The 15,997-nt window shown below is 36.7% G+C and overlaps 1 protein-coding gene across 2 annotated transcripts; it reads left to right on the plus strand.

The window, feature by feature from the left end:
• The first annotated feature begins 4,257 nt into the window (after positions 1-4,257).
• Positions 4,258-13,691, plus strand: lancl1 (LanC antibiotic synthetase component C-like 1 (bacterial)). 2 transcript variants are annotated; one of them, XM_084401908.1, is made up of 11 exons: positions 4,258-4,605; positions 5,676-5,774; positions 5,987-6,104; positions 6,948-7,155; positions 7,871-8,018; positions 8,960-9,106; positions 9,204-9,383; positions 11,082-11,258; positions 11,698-11,770; positions 12,247-12,325; positions 12,416-13,691. In XM_084401908.1, exons 2-10 carry the CDS (start codon positions 5,688-5,690, stop codon positions 12,321-12,323), a joined length of 1,215 nt encoding a protein of 404 aa, XP_084258034.1. In that variant the 5' UTR covers positions 4,258-4,605; positions 5,676-5,687; the 3' UTR covers positions 12,324-12,325; positions 12,416-13,691. The 2 variants fall into 2 exon arrangements, with proteins under 2 accessions (XP_084258034.1, XP_084258035.1); XM_084401909.1 differs by having other exon boundaries at positions 4,285-4,416.
• The last annotated feature ends 2,306 nt before the right edge of the window (positions 13,692-15,997 follow it).

Genomic DNA, 15,997 nt, shown 5'->3' on the forward strand with positions numbered 1-15,997 from the left:
TTTGTGTATTTGTGGTTTATGCTGTTTAATGTTTGATTATAATTTATCGCATTATTTTACATGTGCATAAGCAATGCTTCCATTGCTTGTTTGTGCTTCTTCTTTGCCTGTGTTTTGATCCGGAGATTCTGTAGAAGTATAACAGTCAGTGTTCATCTTGAAATATTATTAACTAACTAATTTCATGTTTAATTCAGTGTGTTACTTGCCATTACTTTGTAATTATTTGTGAAATTCACTTGCAGTGTCTGTGTGAAAATTGTTTTAAAGTAAATCCTACACCATTTGTTTTATATGATTAAGGAGACGGTTAGAGCTAAAACCTATATGAATATTATTTGATCTTGTGAGAATTTGTTGAGAAATCTCTGTCTTGTGATCCCAGGCTATCTTGGCAAATCTGAGCACACTCTGAGCCATGAAAACTGAACTGAAACTGAGGAGATACGTGAGAAAACGTTCTCTCCATTTGCCGTCTAAGAGAAACAACTTAAAATTGACTCGCTTGTGCTTTTTCGTTCCTACAGGTGGATTAAGAAAAAGTGTGGATTGCATTTCCAGTGTTGGGGGAACGTATTACAAGTAACGCGAGTTACGTAATCACATTTCTTTTTTCAAGTAACTACACTGTAAAAAGTAATTCTGTAAAAAAACGGTAAACTACTGGCAGCTGTGGTTCCCAGCATCATACTGTAAAAATATGGCATGTTACTGTTAATGTTTAAACAGCTATATGCTGTTACATTACAGTTTTATACTGTAGCTGACAAAACGATATTTAGCTGTTACTTTCAAAAACAGTAACATACTGTATTTTTACGGTGCAACCACAGCTGCCAGTAGTTTACCGTTTTTTTACAGTGAAATAACGCATTACTTTTAAATTTACAACAAAATTTGTTGAGAGTAATCGGGAGTAAGTGCAGAGGCATTGTGTGTGCGGTGTGAACATGATGCTTATTCTAGTCTAAATGTAAGCAGGAATTTACTCATCTCACTTGCACAAAAACAGATTCAGTATTCATCAAAATAAATAAAAGTAGTGAAATACAAACTCAGAATATTATGCAAACCTGCAAAAATTAAATAACACAAATATACGTTATGCATTTCATCTATTAACCAATGTCTTTGCCGCTGACCTTCGATTATTTATCAATACCAATCAGCAAAAATGACTTAAACATCACATTTCTTTTTTTTTTTCTTTTTTTTACTATACTAAGCCATTAATGTACTCTTTTTGTAAAGAAAATGTACATACTTTTGAGTGTGTAGCAGAAGAGTATAAGCTTTGGGACATATCACGGCATAAAATTGTGTCTTTACCAGACGCTCTGTCCGAGTTACGTGCATTCTGTCACTGTAAACTGGCCTGTCAATCATCTTGTCACAGTTAACATCCTCCACATTCAATTTGATTTGACTTTGATCTGTCGTGGGTCTTTCATGCAGAGGACTCTCCTAAAATGTTTGCATAATGATACATTTATTAGTTAATGGCCAAACTGATCTTAATAGAAGTTCACATTGTTGTTGCAGATGAAATATAACATGGATAACATTAAATTAATCTTATTTTATCAGGTTATATGTCTATTATTAGTCACTCAAACCCAAAACTATATATATTTATTTAGTACGTATTTTTCACCTGGGCATTCAGGGAGATTTTGCAGTAGGAAAGTCCAAATATTAGAGGAGTTATTTAAGAACAACCAACGTCTCACCACATAATAACTACCGTACATCCTTCAATTCTGCACTTTTATTTTTAACATGCACTCATTCATTGTTGTTGTTTTTAAAGCTACACTGTGTAGGATTTTCTCCCATCTAGCGGTGAAATTGTTGTTGACTACCAACTGAATATTACTTTCTAGCCCCTCCCATTCCGAGGGCGTTTTAACTCCTACGGTGGCCGTATTATTTCAAATCTGCCGGCAGTCGCGAGTAATCTCCCCCTCGCACTCGTCACGGTGCCACTGAGTGTAAAACGCGAAAGGCGAAGCTTGAATTTCCAGGTATGTCCCTCTTTGGCTAATGTATTTTCAAGATGGAGGCGCAACATGGCTGCCGCCATTCGAGTGACTCGCTCGTATGTATTATAAATGGCAGATTCTACACTTACGAGATTACTTGATTAGTTGGTAGAAGTAATTACACATTAATGAGCACATATCATTTTGAAAGAACAAAGTGTTTTTTGCTAAGAATCAACTTAAAAAATTACACAGTGTAGCTTTAAATCATGTAAAGTTATGTTTTTATTGGGACAGAACTTGACAGATTACATGACTAAACTACATATAGAGCATGTAACATATCTCATCTGTGCATTAATGGCTGTTATGTTAAATAAAGTTTACTAATTAAGGGAGGCAAGTTATTTTACACTTGAACAGCGTTGTTGACTCTTCTTCCCTCAGACGCAATGCTTTCGGTAGCCTGGTAATACCAGACTCTGCTACTTCACTTTGCTTCGTAGACAGAGTCTGGAATAGCATAATAGAGAAGTGTTTTCTCTCTCGCGGGGGGGCGCTTGTCTGAAGTTTAAAATCATTGGTTACCCGTAAGCCAATCACATAACGTTTGGTTATGGCGTGTGTTATGCGCATGCTCAGCCGCATCTAACTTCCACTGTAAACGCATGTATGATGCAAAAACTAAACCATCGAGCGAAATACCGGAGTGAACATGGCTGTGAACGACTTTTGCAGATTATGTGAAGTAAATCTACGCATCCACGGTACAATCAGCGTCTACGTCACGGCTCTCAGCCCGCCCTCTGTTCGTTGATTGGCCCGGCTGTTTTCAGGCCGGTGGAAAACTGAAAGATAGGCTGCTATCTCAGACTGACTACAGGAGCGAAATGAAATTAGCGGAAGTAGGAAGTCTGACGTAGTCAGGCTATGCTTTCGGCGGTCTTGCATGCAATTCTCAAAACGCCAAAAGATTGATGAATCCGATGTTACAAAACCGAATTAAAAATGATTATCGGTTGATCTCTATAATAATAGATACATGAGTACCACAGAGATTATAAAAGACATCAGAGGGCTTTTGTTGTCAGCTCTATTCATGAATCTCCATCATTTGATGACCTAGTGATCTATAAAAGAAAAATGTTCCACACCAAAACCTTATGGTCAAAAACAAGGCACTTCTTAAACTGAAAGACATGCATGGTTCCTATGGGATAGTGATCTTTCAGGTCTGGAAAAGTCTAAAATGAATAATAATTTGATGAAAAATCAAGAAGATTTCGTTCAAAACTGAGGATTTGTTTTGAGTGTGTTGCCTTATCTGAGACATTCAAACACTAACATTTGTTTAAATCTATTAAATGACTTTCAAAAATCACAAAGAAGGTCAGGGTATAACGTTGGATAACACGACACATATGTGCATGTTTTCTTGAGTCAGATACATCGCTGAACATCAGCCTATCAGATCAGAGCTCCATCGCCATGGCAGCAACATGATCACACTCAGTGTTTCAGGATCCATCATATCATTCAGTCCCTCATGAATTATTTAAGTTATGATTAGACTCTGCAAGGATGTTAGAGCAAATCAGATAATACAAATTCAAAAGTGATCGTATACCAGTAATTCGTTTTTCAAAGTTTCTTTTAATTAATTCCTTTGTGAAATGCCTTTTCTGAGTATCTGAACTTTATCTGTGTCTTAATATTAGTAGAATTCATGAAAAGAATGAACTAGTCAAAGTTGAATGCTGAACAAGATTAATGCAAATGTTTTATATTTACTCACACATTTAATTTTATATTATTCAAATAATTAAGCATATGATTGTAAAAAAAAAAGTGTATTTTACTATTATTTTTAATACCCTCTTAATTGAGAAGCGAGAAACTGTAGATAGATAGATAGATAAATAGATAGATAGATAGATAGATAGATAGATAGATAGATAGATAGATAGATAGATAGATAGATAGATAGATAGATATACGCACATAATCTAATGTGGCATTCTAGTTTCAATGATTGATTATCTAGGTTGTTACTTTTAAATATTTGCACTGAATTACATTAATAGAAGCAATGCTTCTTAAATTTCTTATTGAGGATCACAGTTTACATAACGAATGAAAATCTCAACAACAACAAAAAGTTATTTCCTATTTAATCTCAACTGTGAACTAAAACCATTATCGCTTTGTGGCCTCAGCTAAATAGTGTAGTAAACCTCCTGAACACCAGATGGCTGCAGTGAGTCATATAAGCAGAGCTTCCGGTCTGTCCTGACTCGAGCACCGCACGCATGCTCAGTATCAGCAGTTCGAGCTCATCAGTTCTCTCTGCACAGCAAATCTTAGTTCACTGTACTGTTGGAGTCACATATACTGGTTTATTTCGAGTCGGAGTGACTGTTAGGCACCACCGAAAGTGAGTAGCTTTAGTAACTTGTGAATCAGTGCTTTCTCGAGACTCGAACCGTTTAGAACGGTTCACTCCGATTTGGTGAACTAGTTCGACCAGTTCACTAAAAAGAACCGGTTCAAAAGAACCATTTGCTCAAGACCCGGACATCATTAATGATCAGACGTGAAGATTTCTACAGCGCACTCATTCACGGTATGTTCGCTGTTATGGAAAAAAACGTTGTTTTTGAAGTTATGTTGCTAGACCGCATTTGATGAACACATTTATAACCTATTTACATCTTTTCTGTGCTTCAGCTACAATTAGCTTCGTATCGCTCGAGAGTGTAGAAGGGTTCGTGTATTTCTAGACCTCAGTTTTATTTCCTAAATAATTATTCACAAATAAATGAGTGCAGTTTTATTAAGCAGATAATTAAGCAAAGATGGAATAATCTCCATCTTACTATTGTGTAACGGGCCTCTGCGTATTCATGCGAAAGGCCTCGAAGCCCGTTTCACGCCGCACGCGTAAGCAGCACGTATTTTTTTTTTTTTTTTTTTTTTTTTTTTGGCTAATGTCACACTTCCGGGTTTTAACTTCCGGATTGGCCCACGCAGGATAAACTTTTTTTCCCCGTTTACAGCGATGGCTGAGCCTAACAAAAACCATTTCGAAAATCAAAGTCTTTGTACGATATCATTAAAATGCTTGAACTGTCTTGGTGATTTATTAGCAAGACTAAAAAGCTCTAATTAAGAGCTAAATGTAGAATTAATTCGAAATGACTTGGTTAACGTTATATTGGTGCGACTGTTTTTACATGCAGAGTCATCATGCACAATGTTTTTCGCTACGTATTTGGGAAGTAATCGGCTGGCATCTCTCTTCTTACTTCTCCGAATGTCTGAGATCGTGGAAATGCGGCTTTAGCTGATTTAAATTCCCTGTAAACCACGGCTTTTATAAAACCGTTTGTCCATAAAAATAATTAATTTATTCATAAAATAAACACGCAGCAACAAAGACATCATATTGATAGCAAATCGAATCTTCCTTCAAGCAATGTAGTTCTTCAGAAACAATTCAACAACAGACGCAGTGGCGCAGTAATATTTATGTAACGAGGTCACGGTGTATGTTTTTATTTTATGCTGCAATCACAACAGTAGCTTCGAACACGGCTCAACCAATCAGAATCAAGGACCAGAACTATCTGTTTTAGATAAGTGCATCTATGCTCTATATCTATTGATGGTTTTAATCTGTGCTTTTTTTTTCAGATCACTCCAAAAATGTCTGAACCACGGGCCTTAAAGAATCCCTACCTAGATTATACTGGGCCTGGATGTGCACAAGACCTGTTTGACATGCAGGGAAATGTAAGTGATTCCAAAAAGCGGCATAGTACTTACTATTGAATCTTGCCAATACTATGGTAATCTTAAACACAATTGGTATACCATAGTATATATGAATATGGTAATCATTCATATCCTTCCCTGAATTACAGTAATACGCTGCTTACCCTCTTGTCATGCTTGTATTTGTTATCATATCTGATTTATAAATCATATTTTTTTCCTCTGTGCAGTTGACCCAGCATTTTGCCAGCTGTGTAAGCAGTAAGATTGGTGAGCTTATGGCAATCATGGAGAATGGACTGAAGACCGCTGACCCCAGAGACTGTACTGGCTACACTGGCTGGGCAGGTGAGAACACACTTGCAGATGTATATATAAAAAAATAATAATTATTATTAATGCATGTTTAGTGAAATTGTATATGGCATAATATCCTTGGAATCAGCCTCTATAGATAGGGCTGCATAAAGGGATAGTTCACCCAGAAATTGAAAATTCTGTCGTTATTTACTCAACCACTTTAGACATTCAACAACATAGGGATGCACCAATATAAATATAATACTGCGCTCTAACTGAACTGTAGAGAGAGAGTGTGCGGTCTTCTGTTGCATGCTCTTGATTGCTCACTCTGCACACACATATATGTGTATATATATATATATATGTATATTCATTCAAAAGAAGTACCTACTCAAGAGAGAACGCGATTTTGGACGCAGTTGGTCTGTTTTTATATCAACCGGCGTTTCTAATGGCAGCTGCAGTGACGCAATGACTTTATCAATCAGCGATTGGCTCTTTTATTCTGAAGGCGAAACTTCCACCAGATTGCACTTCTCCCATTCATAAGTAACGTCTTTGTATATCTTAATCTTTGCTATAAGTAACTTTGCAAGTTAACTTGTTCTTGTTAACTTCCATTGTAAGAACAAAAAAATAGCATCTTTTGCGTTAAGCAGAAGAAGAAAAAAAGTTTGGAACGACATGAGGGTGAAACAATTGACGACATTTTTGGGTGGACTATCCCTTTAAGGCATGCGCTGGTATAACTTTGTCCGATAAATTGAAATCTGATTGTATTATAGTATTTGTTTTAAATGCTTTATTTTAGTTCACTTCTCATGTTCATGGTTTCATATCATGAAACTACGTGGCCCGCATTGCTAAGCCCCCCTCCCCCAACTGCAGGCATTGCCCTGCTTTACCTGCATCTCCACAGTGTCTATGGAGATCCCTCTTACCTCCAGAGGGCCCTGGACTATGTCAACCACAGTCTGAGGAGTTTAACCCAGCGCTGGGTGACCTTCTTGTGCGGGGATGCAGGTCCGCTGGCTATAGCGGCGGTGGTCTATCATCGCCTCCAGAAACCCCATGAGGCTGAGGAGTGTGTGAACAGGTCTGACCCTGCTCTACCTCCATCTTTGTGTATGTGTTGGGTCGGTGACATTACTCTTCAAGTTAGAATTACACATCTAAATAATCATATTAAAAATTAATTCTATACTATTTTTGATAAGATGTATTTAAAAAATGTAATTCATTTTAGTGTTTCTGAATTCAAATTTATTTTGATTATTATTTGCAATAATCAGATGTCTTATTAAAGAACTGAATTTCTTAAAAAAGGAAAAGATTAGCAGTGAGGCACTTTAGCCAACTCACTCTTTAAAGGATTTCTCTCGGACATCCTTATTTGTCACTGACCCATGTAAACTTGATAAACATTGGAAATGTTGATTATTTAAATAAATGAGGAGAGTTAAATATCATTTACTTTAGTCCAAAAAGATGATATTTTGAAGGAATAACTAACAAAATGTATAGTTTGTTGTCTACATTGAGTCTAATGTCTTGTGTTGTATGCTTTGGATTGCTGGCTTGTTTATAGCTTAAAACTACTTTAATAGAGTTGCCCTTGGAATACTCCCAAGAGCTTGTGTTCATTAAAAATCTCATATTAGGATTCCAGGATGAGGGTGTAATGTGGAGGATTTTTTTTTTGGTCTATAGGGCAGCTCAGCTCTTTTTGTGTCCTGTTTCTCTTTCCCTGTCTTGACAGGGTTTCATTCCCAGAGGATCTTATTGTGATCTATTTGCTCGAATGTTTCCAGGCTGCTGCAGTTGTACCAGTCTGTAGTGCAGGGGAAGGGCAGTCTTCCTGATGAGCTGCTTTATGGGAGAATGGGCTACCTTTACTCCCTTATGTTCATTAACCAGCAATTTCAGCAGGAGAAGATCCCCATTCAATACATTCAACAGGTCAGTCACATTTATTTGGCCTCGAACCTGAACAAAAGCACATGAAGTCATATTTTAACACAGGATGCATGGCTAATATGAGTTATGCATGATAAAGAAAACAAGTTATACTCAACATAACCAAAATGTACTTTTTTTTTTTTTTTTTTTTACATCAATAAATGCCTCTGGTCTTATTGAGAAGTCATAGTTTTAAGTAAAATGTAATGCATTTCTCAGTCTATACAATTATTTCTGTCATCTGTTGATGTAACCATAAACATGCAGGCATTCAATATCAAAAGTTGATATTATAACCTAACATTCATAATCCAATCAAATCCGAATGGATAAAACTAAGCCTACATTATTTGTTTAAAGGATGTACAGTTTTCAATGGATGGTAATAAATGTAGAAAGCAGGGCAGATGACCAATATATATACTTCCGTTCAAATGTTTGGTTTCAGTAATATTTTTTTATATAAATAATGCTCCTATACAGCAAGGATTAAAATTGGTCGAAAGTGACAAAGGCTTTTATAATGTTACAAAAGATTTCTATTTAAAATAAATGCTTTTCTTTTGAACTTTCTTTTCATCAAAATATCCTCCTTTTTCCAAAAAGTAATAAGCAGCACTGTTTTCAACATTGATAATTTGTAGAAATGTTTCTTGAAGAGCAAATCAGCATATTAGATTGATTTCTGAAGGATCATGTGACACTGAAGACTGGAGTAATGATGCTGAAATTCAGCTTTGCGTCACTTGAATAAATTACTTGATTATATTTTACAATATTATTCTTTTCAAAAGCATTAAAAAGTCTTACTATACATATTGGAACTGGCAATTGACATTCAACTTGTGAATGGCTAACAATCTATATTAGTCGATATTAAAACAGAAAAATGTTGTGAAAGTGTGTATGTTGTCTTGAACATGCATGTGCATTTATTTCAGATCTGTGACGCTGTAATGGCTTCAGGGCAGACCCAGTCTCAGAGGAACAAGATCCAGGAACAAAGCCCTCTAATGTATGAGTGGTATCAGGAGGAGTATGTGGGTGCCGCCCATGGCCTGTCAGGGATCTACTACTACCTGATGCAGGTGAGCACACTCACAATACATACATTACTGACTGAGGAAACAAACGAAAAAACGATAACTTTGGTCATTCAAACAAACACATTTTCTCTCTCTATAGCCTGGGTTTGTTGCAGAGGACAGGCTTTCGTATCTAGTCAAACCCAGTGTGAACTATGTGTGTCAGCTGAAGTTTCAATCAGGCAATTACCCACCATGTGTCGGTGATTCTCGGGATCTTCTGGTGCACTGGTGTCACGGCTCTCCAGGAGTTATCTACATGTTGATACAGGCTTTTAAGGTACAGATCTCCACGTCAGTGGTTTATTTTGAAGTTTTAGTCATCTGTTGTTTCAAATTGTCACTCTTTAAAAGTGTGACATTATTGATGTGTTTTCATGATATATATGCATGTGTGTGTTTGAAGACTTCAGATGCAAAAACCTCTAAGTCCGTCTGACTAGGGATGGGTATTGAGTTCGATACTTTTTTTTTTTTTAGCACCAACCGAATTGCCTCGATACCATCGAGTATCCAAAATGTCTTGTTGTTCGGCACCAAATTTCTATACCTAAGGGGTTAATCTCGTCAAGGTCAGTGAGCCAATAAGCATGCAGCATGATCGCCTGCGTCGAGGCATCAAGGAAAAACACTAGTTTATGCTGGTTACGCCCAGAGACGTGGCTCACACGTGAGGCTGTAGTGTGTAAGCGTTCCAACCCCTATAGATGGAAAAGATCTGAAGTGTGGCTACATTTCACCAGGCTCGATGCCAACACCGCGCGACGCAATAACTGCTGCCAAGACTGACAACACGACAAATCTGTTGAAGCATTTGACAGTGCATGGAATAAACTTCGACTGCAAAAACTGGAGCGTGTCACAAATGAACCAAAACTCAACGTATAGGCTACTTGCCTCAGACATGAGAATTAGGCATACGGAAAGCTTGAAATGTCTGCTTTTAAACAAACCAATTTGAATCGAACGCAAATACTCTCTGATTATGTAATGAAACGTGCATTTCTGTCTAAGCGCGCCCACACATGTTCACTATACTGCGGAGATGACAAGTCAGCAACGTTATCTTCATCTTTGTAGTCAACACTGACTCAGAAAACACTAGTTTATTAATAAACAATTAAAATGTCTCCTTGCTATTTTTTAGGCATTAGGCAACTTTTGCCAGTGCTTTACGGCAAGCTTTATGTGTGCGCTTGAGCGTGAGGCATATATTCTGCTCCCCAGTGGCCTATATTAGTCTTGAGCCTGTAACAAGTCAACAAACTGGAAAAATAAAGTAAAATACTATACTAATGTAATCTTGTTATAACGGATTTCATAAAATTGGTATAGAAAAAAAACAGAATCGATATTGAACATTTTTGATTTATACCCATCCCTACGTCTGACATTTTGTCTTTTAAATGAGCATTTTTATCAGTCAGTTATTGAAATGCCTTATTTTCAAAAAAAATCCAACAAATTTGATTGTCTTTTGCTGCAAAACCAGTCCATGTGTGCTTTTTTTGTGCAAAAAACCCAAGTCTGTCTTGTTTCGCTTTATCATGGATTGAATAGAGCTCTTCTTTAATGTAGGTTATGTCCTATTCTCTCAGTTACAGCAGCACAGAAAACACTGTTGTGTTCACAAGCTACTCGTGAAATCCTGTCATTGCCACTGTAATGATTTTCTTAGAAAGGGCAGAAATTATGAGGTTGACAATGTTTCCTTTCACCAGTGAGTGAAAAGTGAGTTTATTTTTATTTTTGAGTTCAGCATAGGCCCTAGTTTTTAACTGTTTGTATTACAGTGCCATCAAGTGTGAGTAAACCACATTACACAGAAGCCTCAAAGTATTTAGACTCGGAAGTTATTCACAAGTATTTAAGATCATACTTGTGAATAATTTTCTGCCGAATGCATTGTTTGCAAACGCATGGAAGCGTCATGTTGGTGTCCAGAACAGAAGTCTGTATAAGCCGTGTTCCTCCTCAGGTGTTTGGTGTGAGGCAGTATTTGGAGGACGCTCTGCAGTGTGGAGAGGTGATCTGGCAGAGGGGTTTGGTGAAGAAGGGCTACGGTCTCTGTCATGGAGCTGCTGGAAACGCTTACGGCTTCTTGGCCCTTTACAAGGTCACGCAGGATCTCAAACACCTCTACAGAGCCTGCATGGTGAGTCTGACCCCTCTCAAGCTTAGAATATGTGTCATGTTAATTTTTTTAAAACTCTTTTTTATTTTTTTTATGCAAGTTTTTTTAAAAGCCTTTCAAGTATAGTAGCAATACATTTTCATGAAGTACTCAATTATGAAATACGACATTATATTTTTTTATTCACGAGATCTTGACTAGCATTATAAGCGAACTCCAGGGAAAACTACAATAATTTTTAAAGAGTAAATCCCTATATAAAGCAAGACTTTTATTCACATGTGAAGTCTAATTTTTTTTTAAAGTACTTCAGTAAAATAACTTTGTCATGGAGTTAATTCATAAGCATATGCTTAAGCATATTCTGCGATGATAAATCATTGTGGTGTCAGGAGGGGACCTGTCATTGCCTGTTGTGTGTACAGAGGCATGATGGGATTTGATGTCTTCTCATCTGCAGTTCGGAGACTGGTGCATGAATTATGGAAGACATGGCTGCCGGACTCCCGATACACCATTCTCATTGTTTGAAGGTAGAGTAAACATTATACATGTATATTTACATTAACGTTCAAAAGTTTGAGGTCGGTAAGGTCGTTTTTTTTATGCTCTCCGAGGCTGCATTAATTTGATAACAAATACAGTAAAAACGGCAATATTGCGAAATATTTTTACAATTTAAAATAATGGTTTTACACATTTAAACATTTTCAGATAATTCTAATATGCTGATTTATTATCAATGTTGTTCAATATTACAACATTACAATATCAATATTATTTATCAATGCATTTATTTAAATACTGACCCCAAATTTTAAATGATTTTTAACAAAAATTATAATTTTATCTTTATATTTATGAGAAGTGAGTTTTTTTGTGTGTTTTTTTTCATGTTTGTGTATGTTGTGTGTTCAAATTCTGAATAGTGAGGATTACAAACATTTTATTTGACACCGGTTTAATTAATAACTAAACGCCTCACTATTTTTCATATTGTCTCATGAAGGAATGGCAGGAACAATTTATTTCCTGGTTGACTTGCTGCAGCCAACTAAAGCCAAGTTCCCTGCTTTTGAGTTGTAAAGGTAACTACACCTCTGATTTGAAACATTTGACTATCCAGACATTAATTATGCAAATGAAACCCTTGCTTACTTCAAAGTGCCTCTTTCCAGACTGTTCCGGATCACTGAGGTTTTTTCGCTTGAGCTTCCTAGAGCTGGAAGAACGCATCCTCTGATGGTGGAATAGTACTGTCTCACTCTGCTTGTGCGTCTGCATGCTTTGGATGGAATCTAGGCTTTATAGATGAGAGTTCTTTGGAACTATAATGGGAAGCTTTTTAAATATGGTTAACAGATTGAACTTATTTTGTTTTTGTGAATTTTTGATGTTATGGGTATATGTTTGTTAGTATTATTTGTATTACTAAGACTCAATGAAAATGACTTATTTTGATGTGTTTGCTAGAATATATATCGATATGACAGCAAGGTAAAGTTTAACATCTCTTTAAATTTGTGAACTAATTGCACAAAAGTGACTGCTTCAAGATAACACTAAAATACAGTGTCAATATGCTTTCAGTTAGCTTAAAGGAATAGTTCACCCAAAAAATGTATATGCTGTAATTTACTCACTCTCAAGCCATCCTAGGTGTATGTGACTTTGTTCATTCAGCCAAACACAAACCGAGTTATATTAAAAAAATATCCTGGCTTTTCCCAGCTTTGTAATGCCATTGAATAGTGCCTGAGTTTAAGCTCCAAAAAGCACATCCATCCATCCATACATCATAAAAGTAATGCACCTCTTCTCTTCTCTTTTTGACTTTTTATACATCTAATTCGTGACTTCTCTGCGCTTCTACATTCGTCAATTCTCTCCTACGCTTATGCTACACCATATGCTTATATCATATGTCAGGTCAAAGGTCACTCTTCCGCTGGAACTTGACTCTTGTGATCGCGTGTATGGCCGGAAGCATAAATTATAGTTTATAAAGTTTTAAATATGGATCTTTTTCTTACAAAAATCCGTCGCTTCGCTTCAGAAACCATTTATTAACCACCTGGAACCATATGGATTGCTTTCATGATGGATGGATGAGCTTTTTAGAGCTTCAGAAACTCACTCATTATAAAGCTCGGAAGAGCCAGGGTATTTTTTAATACAAGTCTGATTGTGTTTGGCTGAAAGATGAAATGCATATACACCTAGGATGGCTTGAGAGTGAGTTAATAATGGGATCATTAAACATTTTGAGTGAACTATTCCTTCAATGCTTTGCTTTCTGTATTAGTAATGTCTTTTTTATTTCTTGATAATACTAGTAGTGATCAGAGGATGTGCTGCAAAAATGATTTTTTTTTTTTTTTTTTTTTTTTTTTTAAATGGTGGAACAATCTGTTAATATTTTCATCTGCACAGCAATAAAAATAAGAAAAAGAGTATTTTTTATCTTTGTTGTCATTCGCGCGTCACATTAAAGGTGCAGTAATAGCGATTTCTGAAAGTGGATCGGACTGAGCAGCGCAACACACTTGTAGCCAATCAGCAGTAGGGGGCGTGTCCACTCATGATGGGGGAGGAGAGAAGGATAAGAAAGATTAGAAAGAGAGCTGGCTGAGAGACATTACAATAGAGAAAAGGTTAAAAGAAGGGTGATTCAGGCAAGAGCTTTTAGACCCCCGGTAATATTAGAAAGGCTTTCCAGCACTGGAGAGACCGAAGCGGGAAGGCCTGAAAACAGACGTCGATGTTGCGTTGGTTCTGCTCCATATGTGAGTAACATTAGTTTTTCTATTCTTTACAGAACCAAGATATGCTGCTGCTGTAGTTACAGTGTCATTGAAGATAAAGAGACATCCACTCTTGCATTGTGTGTTTGTGCATTTTGGGGGCCAACCAATGAAGGGAGGGGTGTTTTTCTTTGGGCTGATTTCAAATATCAACTGTGCCCAGAAATCATTTACTGCACCTTTAACAATGTCAAGGCTTCTAGAAGTGACTGCCACAACCATTTGTCTCCACTGGATGGAGCTATTAATACAACTCTGCAAGTTAATGATTTAGTACAAATCTTTGGAAAGTTAGTGTTTTTTTATTTAGCTGTACATCCTTTATGCATGTGTGCCTGATTTTATTTCAAACCAGTCAATGAAAGAAAATTAAATCCACTGACCAATATATAGACTAACACAGTTCAGTTCTCAATCCAGAGGTCTTTGTGTATTATTCATCAACATGACTTTTTTTTTTTTTTTTGGGGGGGGGTTTGCAAATTAAGCAGTTCGATCAGTGGGTAGCAACTTAAAATTTTCACTTTTGAAGTTCCAAAAGTCTAACCTCAGGTCTTGATTCTGGAAAACATTTGTATACCGGTGATCTGCCTCATTAATCAAAGTAATGACATGTTCATAATGGCATATGTATCACGTTTTAAGCACTGACGGATGCTATACACCGAGGAAATGAAGTATTAAATCAATCAGAGTTCTTTGTTTTTAAAAATATTAACACTTAAGATGACAAGCTTATCATAAACTCTTTTTTGTTTTGTTTAGCGCATGTCATTCAAATGTTTGGAGTCAGTATATATTTATTAATTTGTTAAGGAAATTAATACTTTCATTCAGCAAGGATGCATTAAATTGACAAAGTAACAGTACACTGACATTGCTACAAAAAAAATCTATTTCATGCTGTTCTTTTGACCTTTCTATTAGAATTGATACATTGATAATAGTAAGAAATGTTTCTTGAGCATCAAATCAGCACAATAGAATGATTTCTGAAGGATCATGTGACTGAAGACTGGAGTAATGATGCTGAAAATTTGACTTTGAAACAGCTTTGATCAGGAATAAATTACATTATTATATATATAATTCACATAATTACTGTTTTTATGGAATCCTATTTTTGATCAAAGAAATGCAGGTGAAATCCCCTTAACTTGTATTCATTCTAAGTCACACTGGCATCACAAAGGAAGAGAGCTGAGAAGGAATTAAATCATTACCAAATGGTGTAATTACAAATGGTGCATCCCATCAACATTCCACCAGGGTGATGCAGACTTGCCTTATTTATTAGTCTGAATTGAAAAAAAAAAAAAGGATTGCTTTACCTTTTTTCCACAAGTGTTGAAAGTCTAAATCCTAAACCGTTAAAAAAAATAATAATAAAAAACTGTTTCAAACTGCTGAAAATAAAAATTGTAATCAAAATGCAAAACAGAAGCTTTTTCACTAGCGCTCTCAGTCTTCTGGAGCCCACTATGTATTTCACATATAAAGATCAGTGAGTTGACAGGTCATTTACTCTCACTTGAAACCCTCTGGCAAATCCAAATAAGGCCCACACTTTCTCAAGGGCTGATGGACAATGCTTGGCCCATACGACAGCTTTTTTTAAACACTGGACTCCTCAGTGTTCCTTCCAGCTGATCCGAGATCAGTCTCGCTCTATGTGGAGTGTAACTGCACCGGCAATCCCTGAGATCTGAGGAACTGAACCCGTGTCAGAACAGAGCCGCGTAACCTGAGCAGCAGCTTTACGATCTGAAGTTTGCTCGCTTAGTTGGGCATGGGGGTATAAGGGGCTGAGACGTGTCAACCACCCTTGAGGTGCTACCGTCCCTCTCAGAGAAACCCTACACCCCCTAAAAGAATGGCTAAATATAGAGCTCATCTGCCCTGGGGCGAGGTCTGCAGATCCATGGCTTCTGCAGGGTTCGGAGAGAAGAGTCGATG

This window comes from Rutilus rutilus (genome assembly GCF_951802725.1).
Source record: "Rutilus rutilus genome assembly, chromosome: 2".
In the NCBI taxonomy this organism is placed as follows: Eukaryota; Metazoa; Chordata; class Actinopteri; order Cypriniformes; family Leuciscidae; genus Rutilus; species Rutilus rutilus.

Coding starts and splice junctions, on each gene's coding strand:
- lancl1 (XM_084401908.1), top strand. CDS start 5,688: ATGTCTGAACCACGGGCCTTAAAGAATCCCTACCTAGATTATACTGGG. Junction 7,156..7,870: donor GCTGAGGAGTGTGTGAACAG/GTCTGACCCTGC, acceptor GAATGTTTCCAG/GCTGCTGCAGTTGTACCAGT. Junction 8,019..8,959: donor CCATTCAATACATTCAACAG/GTCAGTCACATT, acceptor CATTTATTTCAG/ATCTGTGACGCTGTAATGGC.